The sequence below is a fragment of the Myotis davidii genome, unplaced genomic scaffold (assembly GCF_000327345.1).
Source record: "Myotis davidii unplaced genomic scaffold, ASM32734v1 scaffold97, whole genome shotgun sequence".
Lineage (NCBI taxonomy): Eukaryota > Metazoa > Chordata > Mammalia > Chiroptera > Vespertilionidae > Myotis > Myotis davidii.
Genome location: NW_006289392.1, coordinates 4110097 through 4125086, shown reverse-complemented (window position 1 = coordinate 4125086; position 14990 = coordinate 4110097). Strand labels below are relative to the sequence as shown.

At 39.1% G+C, this 14990-nt stretch overlaps 1 protein-coding gene across 2 annotated transcripts in view; it reads right to left on the bottom strand.

The window, feature by feature from the left end:
* RNF214 (ring finger protein 214) overlaps positions 1-14990 on the bottom strand; it is a 62698-nt gene that overhangs the window by 32272 nt on the left and 15436 nt on the right. For both annotated transcript variants that reach the window (XM_006761554.2, XM_006761555.2), the window contains one exon: positions 11174-11313. In XM_006761554.2, the coding sequence (XP_006761617.1) occupies positions 11174-11313 (140 nt within the window). The remainder of the gene's footprint in view (positions 1-11173; positions 11314-14990) is intronic.

Here is a 14990-nt window from a genome sequence, read left to right as displayed (position 1 = left end):
TGCGGGAGGCAGCTGATCGATGTTTCTCTCTCATCACTGATGTTTCTAACTCTCTATCCCTCTCCCTTGCTTTCTGTAAAAAAATCAATAAAATATATTTTTAAAAAAATCCTATATGATGAAGAGCTCATAATGCAAATGGTTGTCATAACGCCCTAACAGCTTAGACCAGCCGTGGGTAAACTACGGCCAGCGGGCATGCAACCCCCTATGTTCATTGCAGTGTTATTTGCAGGAGCCGAAAGAGCTGAGGGTTCTCTTGCTCTCCCCTCCGCTCCTTCACCAGCAGCAGTGTTAACATGGCAACGTCGGGAAACACGGCCGCAGCTCCTTCTTCTGAGTCCAGTTTAAGAACCCATTGTGGCCCTCGAGTCAAAAAGTTTGCCCACCCCTGGCTTAGACACTCAACACTGGGGAGAAAGGAATGGGGACCAGCCAGGCACAAATGAGCTCGCGAGAGAGGAATGGGGACCAGTCAGACTAGCCTGGGAGAGGGACAAGCCACCCGCCCCGCGGTCCCGGGCGCCAATGGCTACGACTGTACTTAAGAGGCTCAATAGCCAAATGAAATGTATGTACTTTGGATTTGATGTAACTAAACCAACTATAAAAAGACAATTTTGAGAAATATGTAATAGGTAGTAAGTGATATCAAAGAATTAGCATTCAATTGTTTGGTGTGACAATGGCCATTATAGTTTTATAGAAAAATGTTCATATTAACAGATGCATACTGAAGCATGTATGTTGCATATAACATGTCTATGTCTAGGGACTTTAGAATAAAAGAGGAAAGCGATAAATGAATCTGGGTGTGTGCATATGGGAGCTCACCATACTGTTCTCTTTACTTGTGTATAAATTTGAAATTTTTCTAAATTTGAAATTTTTCTAAATTTTTAAATAGGAAGAAAAACAAAAACATTGAAAAATGAAAAACAAAAACTCTTGCAGTGTTATTTATGATAGCCAAGATTTGGAAGCAACCTAAGTGCCCATCATTAGATGAGTGTTTTTTTTAAACTGTGGTACATTTACACAATGGAATATTATTCTATTATTCGGTCATAAAAAAAGGAAAAGAAAAAGAAATCTTACCCTTTTGGAGAGCATGAATAGGCCCGGAGAGCATTATGCTAAGTGAAATAAGCCAAAAAAAGGCAAGTAGCATATGATTTCACTTACATGCAGTATCTAATGAACAAAATAAACTAATAAATAAAATAGAAACAGAGTTACAGATAGAGAAGGATTGCAGACTGGTATGTGGAGAGCATTACAGAGTTCTCAAAAAATTAAAAATGGAACAGCCCTAGGACACAGTGATTCCACTTCTGGGAATATATCTGAAGAAACCTGAAACACTAATGTCACCCCAATAGACTCAATAAAAAAGCAAAAAAAACCAAAAACTTTAAAGAATGCATTAGATCCTATCAATATTTGTGCACGGGGGTGGGGAGGTAAGGGGAGGATCCCTCAGCCAAGCCTCCACCCTCTCCAATCTGGGACCCCTCGGGGGATGTCCGACTGCCTCAGAGAAAATTTAGACTATGACATGAATCTTTTTCTTTCTGAGAAAAGATTTTCTCAGCTCTCAGAGAGGAAGGTTACAGAGCTAGGTGAAAAAGGTGAAGGAGCCCGAGCCGGTTTGGCTCAGTGGATAGAGCGTTGGCCTGCAAATTGAAAGGTCCCAGGTTTGATTCCAGTCAAGGGCACATGCCCGGGTTGTGGGCTCAACCCCCAGTGGGGGACTTGCAGGAGGGCAGCCGTTCCATGATTCTCTCTCATCATGGATGTTTCTATCTTTCTCTCCCTCTTCCTTCCTCTCTGAAATCAATAAGAATATATATATATTTTTTTAAAAAGGTGAAGGAATTAAGAAAAAAAATAAAAATAAATAACGCAGACACAGACAACAGTATGGTGATAACCAGAGAAAAAGGGGTGTAGAAGAGGGTATGGGGGGATAAAGTGTGATGGAAGGAGACTTGACTTGGAATGGTAACACACAATACCATTTTTATTTTATTTTATTTTTTTAAAATATATTTTATTGATTTTTTACAGAGAGGAAGGTAGAGAGATAGAGAGTTGGAAACATCGATGAGAGAGAAACATCGATCAGCTGCCTCCTGCACATCTCCTACTGGGGATGTGCCCGCAACCCAGGTACATGCCCTTGACCGGAATCGAACCCGGGACCCTTCAGTCTGCAGGCCAACGCTCTATCCACCGAGCCAAACTGGTTTTGGCACAATACCATTTTTAAATTGTACACCTGAAACCTATGTACTTTTATTAAATAATGTCACCTCAGTAGACTCAATAAAAAAGCAAAAAAAAAACCCCAAAAACTTTAAAGAATGCATTAGGTCCTATTAAACTCTGATATTCACTGATTTTATTAGTGCAAGTTAAACAGATTTAAATATGAAACCTGGATCCTGGCCGGTTGGTCTCAGTGGATAGAGTGTCAGTCTGCTAACGAAAGGGTTCCAGGTTCCATTCCAGTCAAGGGCACATGCCTTGGTTGCAGGCTCCATCCCTAGCCCAGGTCGGGGGACATGCTGGAGGCAACCAATCCATGTGTCTCTCTCACATTGATGTTTCTCTCTCAATCCCTCCCCCTTCCTTCCACTCTCTCTAAAAATCAATGGAAAAATATCCTCAGGTGAGGATTAACAAAAAAAGAAAGAAAAGAAACCTGGTAAAAATAACTAAAAGATTCATGTCATAGTCTAAGATTTTCTCCTTCAATTACCTCTACTGTAAATGCAAAATAACACAACACTGTATGTGTGTATGTTATGTGTGTTCAATACATACAGAAAAGATATTTGGATAATCTGTTTATACAATTTTTCTACAATCATTAAATGAATTCAAGAGTTTGCGTGTGTTTTTTAAAAAAACAAAAATCTGTAGTCATAGGGATATTAACATCACACCCTTCAGCAAGTGATATGAATTTTTAGAAATCAGAAAAATATAGAGTGTGCCCCCATGAACATAGATATAAAAATCCCCCCAAAATATTTGCAAAACACGTCCAAAAATATATATAAAAACAATATATCTTGTTCAAGTTGGGTTTATCCCCAAAATGAAGGATTAGTTTAACATTTGAAAACAAATTAATGCAATTCATCGTATTAATAGAATCAAAGAGAAAAATCATTTGATAATTTTAATAGATGCAGAAAAAACATTTTCCAAAATTAAGCACCCATTCATGTTAAGAACTCTCAGAAAATTAAAAATAAAAGAGAACTTCCTCAATTTGATAAAGGGCATCTAAAAAATCCTATAGCTATCATCAAACTTAATGATAACATATTTAACATTTTCCCCCAAGAGCAGGAGCAAGGCAAGGATGTCTACTTTACCACTTCTATCCAATATTCTACTGGAGGTTCTAGCCAGTACAATAATATTTACAAGAAATAAAAGGTTTAAGATTATAAAGGAAGAATAAAAGTGTACAGAAGCCATGATTTTGTATGTAAAAAACCTTAGGGAATACATTAATATGTGAATTTAGAAAAGTGGCAGGTACAAGGTTTACACGCAAAAATAAACTGTATTCTTATATACTAGCAGGAAACAACTGGAAAAATTTTTCGAATTTGATTCTACTTAGTGTCAAAGAACATAAAATACTCAGGAATAAATTTCTTTAGAATTTTAAGAAAGATGTGTAAGATCTGTACCCTGAAAATTATAAAATGTTGCTAATGTAAATGAAAAACTTAAATAAACACAAAGATATATATTTATGAATGGGAGGATTCAATATATTATGTCAATATCCCCTAAGTTGAGCTACAGATTCAAGACAACTGTGTTCTCACCAATTAGAAGAAACTGAAAAGCTGCTTCTAAAAAAAATATATAGAAAAACACATATGGAAATGCAAGAATAAATATGAAAATACAAATACATAATATCCAAAGCAATATTGGAAAAGAAAAAGAAGACGACCTTACAGTATTTGACTTCATGACTTACCATAAAACCATCAAAATCACAACAGCATGATTTGGTGTAAAGATAGATTAAAATATCAATGCAACAGAATAGTACTCAAAAACAGACACACTATACAAATGACTCATACTGTCATTTGGTTTTTGGCAAAGATGTCAAAAAATTCAATGAGGAAATAAAAGTCTTTTCAAGAAATTGCCCCAGCTGGTTTGGCTCAGTGGACAGAGCATCAGCCTGCAGACTGAAGGGTCCCAGGTTCAATTCCTGTCAAGGGCACATGCCTGAGCTGTGGGCTCGATCCCGTGTGGGGCGTGCAGGAGGCAGCCGATCAATGATTCTCTTTCATCATTGATGTTTCTATCTCTCTCTCCCTCTCCCTTCCCCTCTGAAATTAAAAACAAAAATTAAAAAAATTTATACACACACACACACATATATATATATATAAATAAAAGAAAAGAAATGGTGCTGGGACCTGGCCAGTGTCGCTCAGTGGTTAGAGTGTCGGCCTCCGGGTTCAATTCCCAGTCAAGGGCAGATACCTGGGTTGCAGGCTCGATCCCTAGCCCCAGTCGGGGCATGTGCAGGAGGCAACCAATCGATGTGTTTCTCTCACATCGCTATTTCTTCCCCACCGCACCCCCATTCCTCCACTCTCTAAAATTCAATGGGAAAAATATTCTCAAGTAAGTAGGCAAAGGTCTCATGAACAGGACAGAGAACACAATTAACTGTAAAAGAAAACTTGATATATTAGACATCACTGAAATTAAAACTTCTGTTTATCAAAAGATGCAATTAAAAATGAGTAAGTCAGAGTAGAAGAAAATTTTCAGACAAAGGACTTATACCTGGACTGTGTAAAGAACTTCTTACTACCCAGTGGTTCTCAACCTTCTGGCCCTTTAAATACAGTTCCTCATGTTGTGACCCAACCATAAAATTATTTTCGTTGCTACTTCGTAACTGTAATGTTGCTACTGCTATGAATTGTAATGTAAATATCTGATATGCAGGATGGTCTTAGGCGACCCCTGTGAAAAGGTCATTCGACCACCAAAGGAGTCATGACCCACAGTTTGAGAACTACTGTAAAAAGCCAAAAATACAACCAAAAATATTTTGACTGGGCACTTCTCAAAAACAGACACATGAACGGCCACCAAGCACATGGAGAAAGTGACTAATATCATTAGTCATTAGGGGAATGCAAATTAAAACTACACTTAACTATCACTCCATAACCACTTCAAGGGCAAGGGTATGAAACAACCAGAACTCTCAGACATTGCAGGCCATGCAGGAAGGCAACGGAAAGGCAGTTTAGCAGCCTCCTTCAGTAATCTAGAACTGACCACGGCAGAGTGAATGGAGAGACAGTAATTAACACCGAGTGTTTACAGAACTTGTAAAAGCAGATGTGGGGGAACGGGGCTAATAGGAATTTAGGATGACCCCCAGGTATTCTGCTTAGGCACTGGAGGAGACAGTGGTGCCACTTACAGAGAAATGGTAGAAGCAAAAGTGAATTAAATTCACATACAGGTCGCCCTAGCCAGTTTGGCTCAGTGGATTAAGCATCGGCCTGCTGACCAAAGGCTCCCAGGTTTGATTCCGTTCAAGGGCACATACCTCAGTTGCAGGCTCCTCCCCGGCCCAGGCCCTGGTTGGGACAGGCAACCAAGCGATGTGTTTCTCTCACATCGATATTTCTCTGTCTTTCCCTCTCTCTTCTACTCTCTTAAAAAAAAAATCAATGGGAAGATATCCTCAGGTGAGGATTTTTAAAAAAAATTCATATACAGGTAGAAAGTTTAGACCAGTGATGGCGAAACTTTTTAGCTTGGCGTGTCAGCATTTTGAAAAACCCTAACTTAACTCTGGTGCCATGTCACATATAGAAATTTTTAGATATTTGCAACCATAGTAAAACAAAGACTTACATTTTTTATATTTATTTTATATATTTAAATGCCATCTAACAAAGAAAAATCAACCAAAAAAAATGAGCTCGCATGTCACCTCTGACATGCGTGTCATAGGTTCGCCATCACTGGTTTAGACTCAGACACAAAGACAGGAAAAAGTAGTGAGGAAACTACTTTTTTCAGTGAAAAACAAAAAACAAGATATCTGCTAAGATGAAGGAGAGAAATGGTGGAGACAGGAAGTTTAGAAAGAGTGAGAAGTGTAGAACAGGCCTCAGGAGGGAGAGAAAGTCCTAAAGACCCAGGTAAAGTTGGAAATCATAAATTTATTCTGGCCCCAAGATACACAATTGTGTTGTTTTCTCCAGCAGCATTCAGCAGGTCAGGTGGCTAAGCTGGCCCAGGACTGGAGTGCTACAGAAAAATGAGAGGAAAGGAACAAGGAACCACAGAATTGATGCTAAAGGCAAGGGAGTAATTAAGTAATGAACCATGTATCTTAGCTGGCCAAAAATAAAATGCTTCCAGGGATCTGAAAGACTTGTGTACCCCCAGCCAGTGTGCTCAGTGGGGGGTTCTATTTTTGGTCAAGGGCACCTGGGACCTAGGCTGCAGGTTTGATCCCTGGCCCTGGTCGGGGCACATACAGGAGGCAACCAGTCAATATGTCTCTCTCACATCCATGTTTCTTTCTTTCTCTCTCTTTTTTCTCTCTACCTCTCCTCCCTTTCCCTCTCCCTCTCCCTCCCACCCCCTCTAAAAATCAATGAGAAAAAAATATCCTCGGTGAGGATTAACAAAAAAAGACTAGTGTAAAATAGACAGAGGTCACTGAACAAGAAAAAGGCCCTGATGTGCTCAAAGTGTATATTTACTGGTTATGACACAGAAAGCTAGGAAGATTGAAGGATGGGATCAAAATATGGGAACAGCTTGACTCACTGCTATAGCACATAAGAAACACTAGGTTTATTGATTGCTAGACAAGCTATTAGGACTTCTAAGCATCCTAATAAACTAGCACTTGGTGAGAAATGTACAAAATGAATCCTGTCAATTTCAATTTAGCATAGACTCTTACATCACATCCAAAGTAATGCTTCCAACAATAATCAATCGCTCTGTCACAGGAGTTCATCAGGTAAGCTCAGAACATTAGATGAAAAGAAGAATCATGCTTGATATTGCAGTTTTTCTGCTGCTTGCTCTAAGCTAGTACTTCTATGAATCAACTGATGACATCCTTTAAACTGCAAGGTTATCCTGGAAGAGCCCCACTTGCTGCCATTCTCCATGCGTCACTATCAAAGGCAGGGAGTGCGGTCCCAGAAGAGCACTAGCACGGAAGCCTCACTCTCTAATGCCAGCAATAATCTTGAAGGATGCAAGCTGGGAACTAGAAAGAGCCCTCACAAAAGAGAGAAAACATCCATGACATAGGAGCCAGCTGTCTGGAAAAAATCATCAAATACATGACTAACCTGAATATTTTTTTTTTTTTGTCAATTTGGACTGTCATCTTTAAAAATTTAAGTACCTTAAAATGTATAGAGACTACCTCCAAATAGTACAAAGAACTTAGCAGAATTTTATTAAGTAAATTCAGCTTATATAATATCAATGTGAAATTCTCTTAATTTCTTATCCAATGACTCAAGAAATACTTGTCAAACAATTATCAGGTACATAGTTCTCAACTCTGCTGTAGAAGAACACAATGCACAGAGAGCCAGACAGGTGTTCCAAGGAGAAAGAAATTAGTTCAGGAAGAATGTGAGGAAGACTTCACAAAGGAAGGAGATTTAAGTTGAAACTTGTACAATGGATGACACCTTAAAAAAGAATCCCTTTTCGCAAAAGAACCCCAATTTTCCAACCCAGAAACATGGGAGTTATTCTGACTTTTCCCGGTCTACCTACTGGTGCTACCCCAACATCTTACAAACATGTTTACTTCTTGCCTCCCCACTGATAACATCTGAGTTTGGGCCACCATTATTCTAACCTCGGTCCTGACAGATCAGTCATCCAAAGGGTCCTCTACACTACCCCAATCTACTTTCCAACCTAAAATGCAAATCTCATCCTTTGTTACCCTTCGCACCTTAAAATCTTTCAAAATCTCTATCAGGGCAATAACCCAAACCCTCTACCAAGTGAGTCTTTTATGATCTGGCTTCTAACTACTTTGGTAGCTCATTCCTCTCCACCTCACAGCTGTCGCTACCTCCCTGGGGGCCTCCTGCCTGCAATGTCTTTCTCTTATTCTTTGCCTGGCCAATTCTCACCACTGAAATGTTTCTTTGAAAGTTTCAAACCAACAGAAAAACTAATAGAGTAGTACAATGAACAAATATGCCCCTTTTCTAGATTTAGCAGTTGTTACACATTTTTGCCATATTTATTTTATCTCTCTCTCTGAATCACCTGAAAGTTGGACATCATAAAACTTAAACCCTAAAACCTTATTTTATTTTATTTTGAAATTAGATGATCTTTATTATTAAGTTAATTGGCAAGTGTCAGAAAAATTCACTATTACCATTAAAAGGCAGAAAGCTTATACATACAATTTATGAATTGCTGCTACTCACATAAGTGTTTCGATTTTATTTGGAGGTTAACAAAGAGGAGGCTTAAACCCTAAAACTTTAACAAGTACAACTTACTACATAATCACAAAAACCATAATCACATTCAAAATATTTAGCATTGATAGTATTACCTAATGTGTAGCCTATATTCAAATTTTCCCAATTATTCCAAAATGTCCTTTATAGTTTCTTTAATGCAGGATCAAACCAAGGATGATACACTGCACTTGCTGGTCTTGTTTCCCCTTATCTTTTAGGACTCAATTTTGGAATAATTTCCCCTGGAAAGTCCTGACTCTCCCTACCCAGTCTGGTTACATGCTGCTTCTAATGCAGTGGTTCTCAACCTTCTGGCCCTTTAAATACAGTTCCTCATGCTGTGACCCAACCATATAATTATTTTCGTTGCTACTTCATAACTACTGTTGCTACTGTTATGAACCGTAATGTAAATATCTGATATGCAGATGGTCTTAGGCGACCCCTGTGAAAGGGTTGTTCCACCGCCAAAGGGGTCGCGACCTACAGGTTGAGAACCACTGTAATGGTACCAGTATCCTGGTATCATTATATGCTTTTGTAATTATCCATTTATTTACCTATTTCCCCTATTAACCAATAAGCTCCTTGAGGGCTTTTGGTTTTCCAGACCCATACTGTCTGAATTACAGTAGATATTCAATAAAGGTTGGCCAAATGCATGAAAGAGCTACAAATAGCGAATATGTCTGTTATAGACTTAATTGTGGCCCCCACAAGTTCATATGTTGAAGCCTAATCCCCAATGTGACTGCATGTGGAGACAGGGTGTTTAAGGAGGTAATTAAAATCAAATAATGTGCCGAAACCGGTTTGGCTCAGTGTTTAGAGCGTCGGCCTGCAGGCTGAGGGGTCCCGGGTTCGATTCCGGTCAGGGGCATGTACCTGAGCTGCGGGCACATCCCCAGTAGGAGATGTGCAGGAGGCAGCTGATCGATGTCTCTCTCTCATCGATGTTTCTAACTCTCTATCTCTCTCCCTTCCTCTCTGTAAAAAAATCAATAAAATATATTTAAAATAAATAAATAAATAAAATCAAATAATGTCATTAGGATGGGGTTGTAATCCAATAGGACTGGTGTCTTTATAGGAAGAAGCAAGACACCAGGAGGGTGCGTGCAGAGGAAAGGCCATGTGAGGACACAACAAGAAGGAAGTTGTGTCTGCAAACCAAGAAGAGAGGTCTCACCAGAATCCAACCCTGCCAGCATCTTGATCTTGGACTTCAAGCCTCGGGAACTATGAGAAAATAAGTTTCTGTTGTTTAAGCCATCCAGTCTACGGTACTCTGCTATGGGAGCCTGAGCATACTTATTAATACAATGACCAAAATCTTTGTGCCCACAGTTCCTATGTTTAATAGAATGCTAAACTAAACCTATACATCACTGCTAGAACAAAGATACAAACAGAAGACTTCTTCCCCTACTTCTGAAAAAATGAACCCCAAATTCAACAGAATGACAGAAAGCATGACATGCATAAAAAAACACAATTGCATCCTTAAGACTACCAAATTGTTATCAATCACCATTTGCAGCTACCCAATCAGATGGTAAAGAAGAGAGATATGTAGAGTGTATGAAGCACACACCAAAAGGAAATCTTTCATGGAGCTTAGTATAAAATTACAGACTCACCTTCCCAACTTCTGCTGTTTAAGATATCTGCTGCTAAGTTGCTTACAGGTGCCTACACAGAGACTATGAAGACGATGGCACAGGCCATGTTGTTGGGCAGTGGTGTTAGCTGTTTGGATTGACAACAAAGCCTAGTACAGTGTTCTGCTTCTTATACATTCTTCATAATTGCTGGCATATGGCTCATCACAGACCCATCTTCTAATCATTATCACTAGATTCTCAACAGAACAACTAATTGGTCTTTAGGCCATCTTCTAAACATTCTTTCTCATGTTGGCCTTTCACAATTATCACCTTTTATGCTTGGAAAATGATTCAGCAAATGAGCTTGCTACTTTTCACTTAGCTCTTTCACATATTAGCAAACCAAAATTTCTTTGATAAAAATATATTTTAGTAGAATTTAAACAAAGTCACCATGGTATTCACAGCTATTTTGATTTCCAAACAGCTCAGGCTAAGGAATCTGAAAGACTGAAAATGTGATCAAGACCTATGCCCATCTTACTCTTGCTGCAGTGCCCAAAGAGGACACAGATCCACTATACAATTCTTTACAAATAACTTAGAGTGTTACTTTTAGAAATTTACTTTTGGTACTGAATAGCATAAATATAATCAAAGTATTCTCATAGACTGAACCTTTAAAAATTCAGGTTATAAAGCAAGTAAAATAGGTGGTAGATGCCTATCAAAATATTGATCAAACTTAGGACCCAACAATTAGCTGCTATTATTTCAAGGTATTAATGAATCTCTGAAAGTTCTTTTATTAACTCTAACATAGGGTACTGGAAAAGCTAAAATCATTAGAGGATTTTTATTTGTGTACTTGTTTTTAAAATAAAAATTAGACTGAAAGAAAAGAAACTAGAAATACAAACAGGACTGGTCCCTTATGCACATACACATACACATACACATACACATACACATACACATATACATAGGGTTTTTATTCTTAATAGCATCATTTACCTTCTGCCCTTCTCACAAAGTTTCTCAATTTCAGCTTTCAGATCCTGCTCCTTCTGCAAAAACTCTTTCTTTTCTTTCTCTATCTTCTTCTTTGTTTCTTCTCGCTTTATCGTTACATCCTGGATCGCTTTTAGTATCTCCTGAGTCCCACACAATTACAGGCACACACAAATAAAGAAGGAAATGAATTAGTTCTTTTGGTCTGAAAGTTATTTTGAACTATCACAATTTAACATATTGAATTTAGTAAACTCAAATGGAATTGAAGGAAGCTGGCTGATGGGTGGCTCCTAAAGCCAGTTTTCAGATGTAAAGAAGACAGTTACACTAAAGCAGATTCAGATCTAAAGAAGACAGTTACACTAAAGCAGATTTCAACTCAAGAGGAGAAAGAATTTCTAACTGTTCAAAAAATGGAATTTACTGCCTTGTATAGCAATAAGCTCTCCATTAATGGTGTTCAAATAAAGGCTAAATGAACCAGTCAAGAATGCTGAGAAAGGTATTCTTGCATAGGGTGGGAATTTGTTATTTTCAACAAATATGGTCTTGTTTTGCTTTGTTATGGTCCTACTTTATTACGTGCGATGTTATTTTTTTCTTTTCTCACTATTTAACAAATATATATATTAATATGAAGTTAAGTTATAAAAAAGTGACAAAGTTGAAAGATAAATATCACATGATCTCACTCATATGTGGGATATAATGATCAACATAACTTGTTGAACAAAAATAGAGCCAGAGACAAATGGCAGGGGAGGTGGGGGAGTTAGAGAGCAACCAAAGGACTTGTAAGCATGCATAGTAGCATAACCAATGGACATAGCCACTGGGATGGTGGGGGCTTACCCGGGGTGGGAATGGCTTGAGGGGGGTGCGGAGCGGGGAGATGTCAATCGGGGAAAAAGGAGACATACGTAAAACTTTAGACAATAAAAAAAAAATTTAAGATGGAAAACCACACACACACAAAAAAGTGATAGTGTTAAGTCACTCCCTAATTCACATAAATTCCATCCATAACATAATCAACGCGTTGACTGTTTTGTGCTTTCACATTTTTCTCCATTCTCACACAAACACATGTATACTTATGTATTTCACTGTTTTTGTGTTTTCTTAACTGAGGTCATTTTATATATGTTATTCTGTATCCTGATTTCTTTTTCACTTGAAATGAAGATAATGTCAATAAACATAGATCTAACTCAAAAAATGGCTGCATATGACATAATGTGCATATATGCAATTTGTCTGACCATTCTCTGTCAAGAGCCCATCAGGTTGAATTCAGCTTTTTTGTAACTATAAGCAATGCTGTATTAAAAACTCTAGATGTGTACACTTTCATACAAAAACTTTCTATTTCTGTTCAACAGACCCGTTAATACTGAGATTGCTAGGTCACAGTATATGTACATTTTAAATGTTAACCAACAATTCCTAATAACATCTCCAAAAAGGTCATAACAATTCACACTCCTACCAATGTCCGAAAAAGAACACATTTTCCTCACACCTGACAACTTATTTCATTTCTGCCAATCCCTTGGGGGAGAAGGAGGAATGGTAACTAATTACAGTGAGCATTTCCCTAACTCCCATTCTTTTTTCTTTTTAAGGAATATGTTTTTATTGATTTCAGAGAGGAAGGGAGAGGGAGGGAGGGAGGCAGGGATGGAGGGAGGGAGGGAGGGAGAGGGAGAGGGAGAGAGGGAGAGAGGGAGAGAGGGAGAGAGAGAGAGAGAGAGAGAGAGAGAAACATCAATGACAAGAGAGAATCATCGACCAGCTGCCTCCTGCACGCCCAACGTTGGGGATCCAGCCCGCAACCTGGGCATGTATAGTGACCAGGAATCGAACTGTGACCTCCTGGTCCATAGGCTGACATTCAACCACTGAGCTATGCTGGTAGGGCCCTAACTCCCATTGTTTTTACTGTCTGCCTCCTCCAACTATAATAACTATTCAATGAAGGCAGAGACTATGTTTGGTTCACCACTAAATCTTCACAGTCTAGATCAGGAACTCAAAAACTAGTTTCTGAGTAAATGAACGAGTACCAGTGAGGCTGTGCTTCTTTCATATACTTATTACCTATTTGCTTTTTCTCACCCTGGTCCCTGGAATGTCTTACCTTCCATGGGAAAAGAAACTCTGTAGATGTGATGTGGGGAAGAATCTTGAGATGGGAAGGTAATCCTGGATTATCTGGGTAGGCCCAATCCAATCCCAACATGGGTCTTTAAAAATGAAGGACCTGCTCTGGCCAGTGTGCTCAATGGTTAAAGCATCAGCCTGCACAAGCATCGGCCTGTACACTAAAGGGTCGCAGTTTTTTTTTTAAAGAACTTTTTAAAAATATATATTTTACTGATTTTTTACAGAGAGGAAGGGAGAGGGATAGAGAGTTAGAAACATCGATCAGCTGCCTCCTGCACACCTCCTACTGGAGATGTGCCCGCAACCAAGGTACATGCCTTGACTAGAATCGAGACCGGGACCTTTCAGTCCGCAGGCCAAAGCTCTATCCACTGAGCCAAAGGGGTTGCAGTTTTGATTCCCAGTCAAGGGAAGGTACCTCAGTTGCAGGTTTGCTAATAACTTGATTTTCTTTTTAAAAAAATATATTTTATTGATTTTTTACAGAGAGGAAGGGAGAGGGATAGAGGGTTAGAAACATCGATGAGCGAGAAACATCGATCAGCTGTCCTCTGCATGCCTCCTACTGGGGATGTGCCCACAGTCAAGGTACATGCCCTTGACCGGAATCAAAGCTGGGACCCTTGAGTCCACAGGCCGACGCTCTATCCACTGAACCAAACCAGTTAGGGCTTGATTTTCACCTAATGGTGCCCATGTTGGACTTCTGACCTATAAATTAAGCCACCAAACTCATGGTAATTTGTTACAGCAGCAATAGAGAACTAATAGAATAACTTTCCCTAGTTTTCTGTAGATTATGTGACTTTTACCATGAATTTACATGAATCTCAGAATGTCATGGATATTAAACCCTTCATCAGATTTACTACTAATATTTTCTCTTAGTCTAACATTGATCTTCTTTACTTTTTGTGTCATTTGCTGTATCAAAAGTTTTTAATTACATGTAATTAAATTTTTTGTGGCTCTGGGTTTTCTGCCTGGCTTAAAACGATCTCTTGCAACTTGAGATTTTATATATATACTAGTGCAGTGATGGTGAACCTATGACACACGTGTCAGAGGTGACACGCGAACTCATTTTTTTGGTTGATTTTTCTTTGTTAAATGGCATTTAAATATCCTATCTAATAATAGAGAAACATGGTAATTAACCGTAACTTCACTACCCTTCCCACTGGCTAATCAGCAAGATATGCAAATTAACTGCCAACCAAAATGGCAGCCAGCAGCCAGGCAGCTGAAGCGAACAGGAGGCTTACTTGCTCCAGTGACGGAGAAAGCCAAGGTTCCCAGCCTGCAGCAGCCCAGTTCTGAGCTCCGGAGTTGCAACAAAGTTGCAATTATAGAAACTAAAAAAAGGGGCAAGACACTGGTGAGGGGTAGACCCAGATGACAATGGAGGTTCTGCCAGACCAAGACATGGTCCAAGGAGTATAGATAGCTCTCCTACAGGATCCCAACAAATGGGGCACTTGTTGTTCTAGAAATGGGTGCCCATCATGTAGGTGGAGTCCAGCCATGGGGAATTTGGGCAGCAGATATGTTGACGTTCAGGCAGTGGTACATTGAGAGGTGGAGAACAGAGGTCCTGCTCCTGGGCAAAGGGCCTACTTAGAGACAGGCAGGTCTGAGTGGGAGGAGGAGG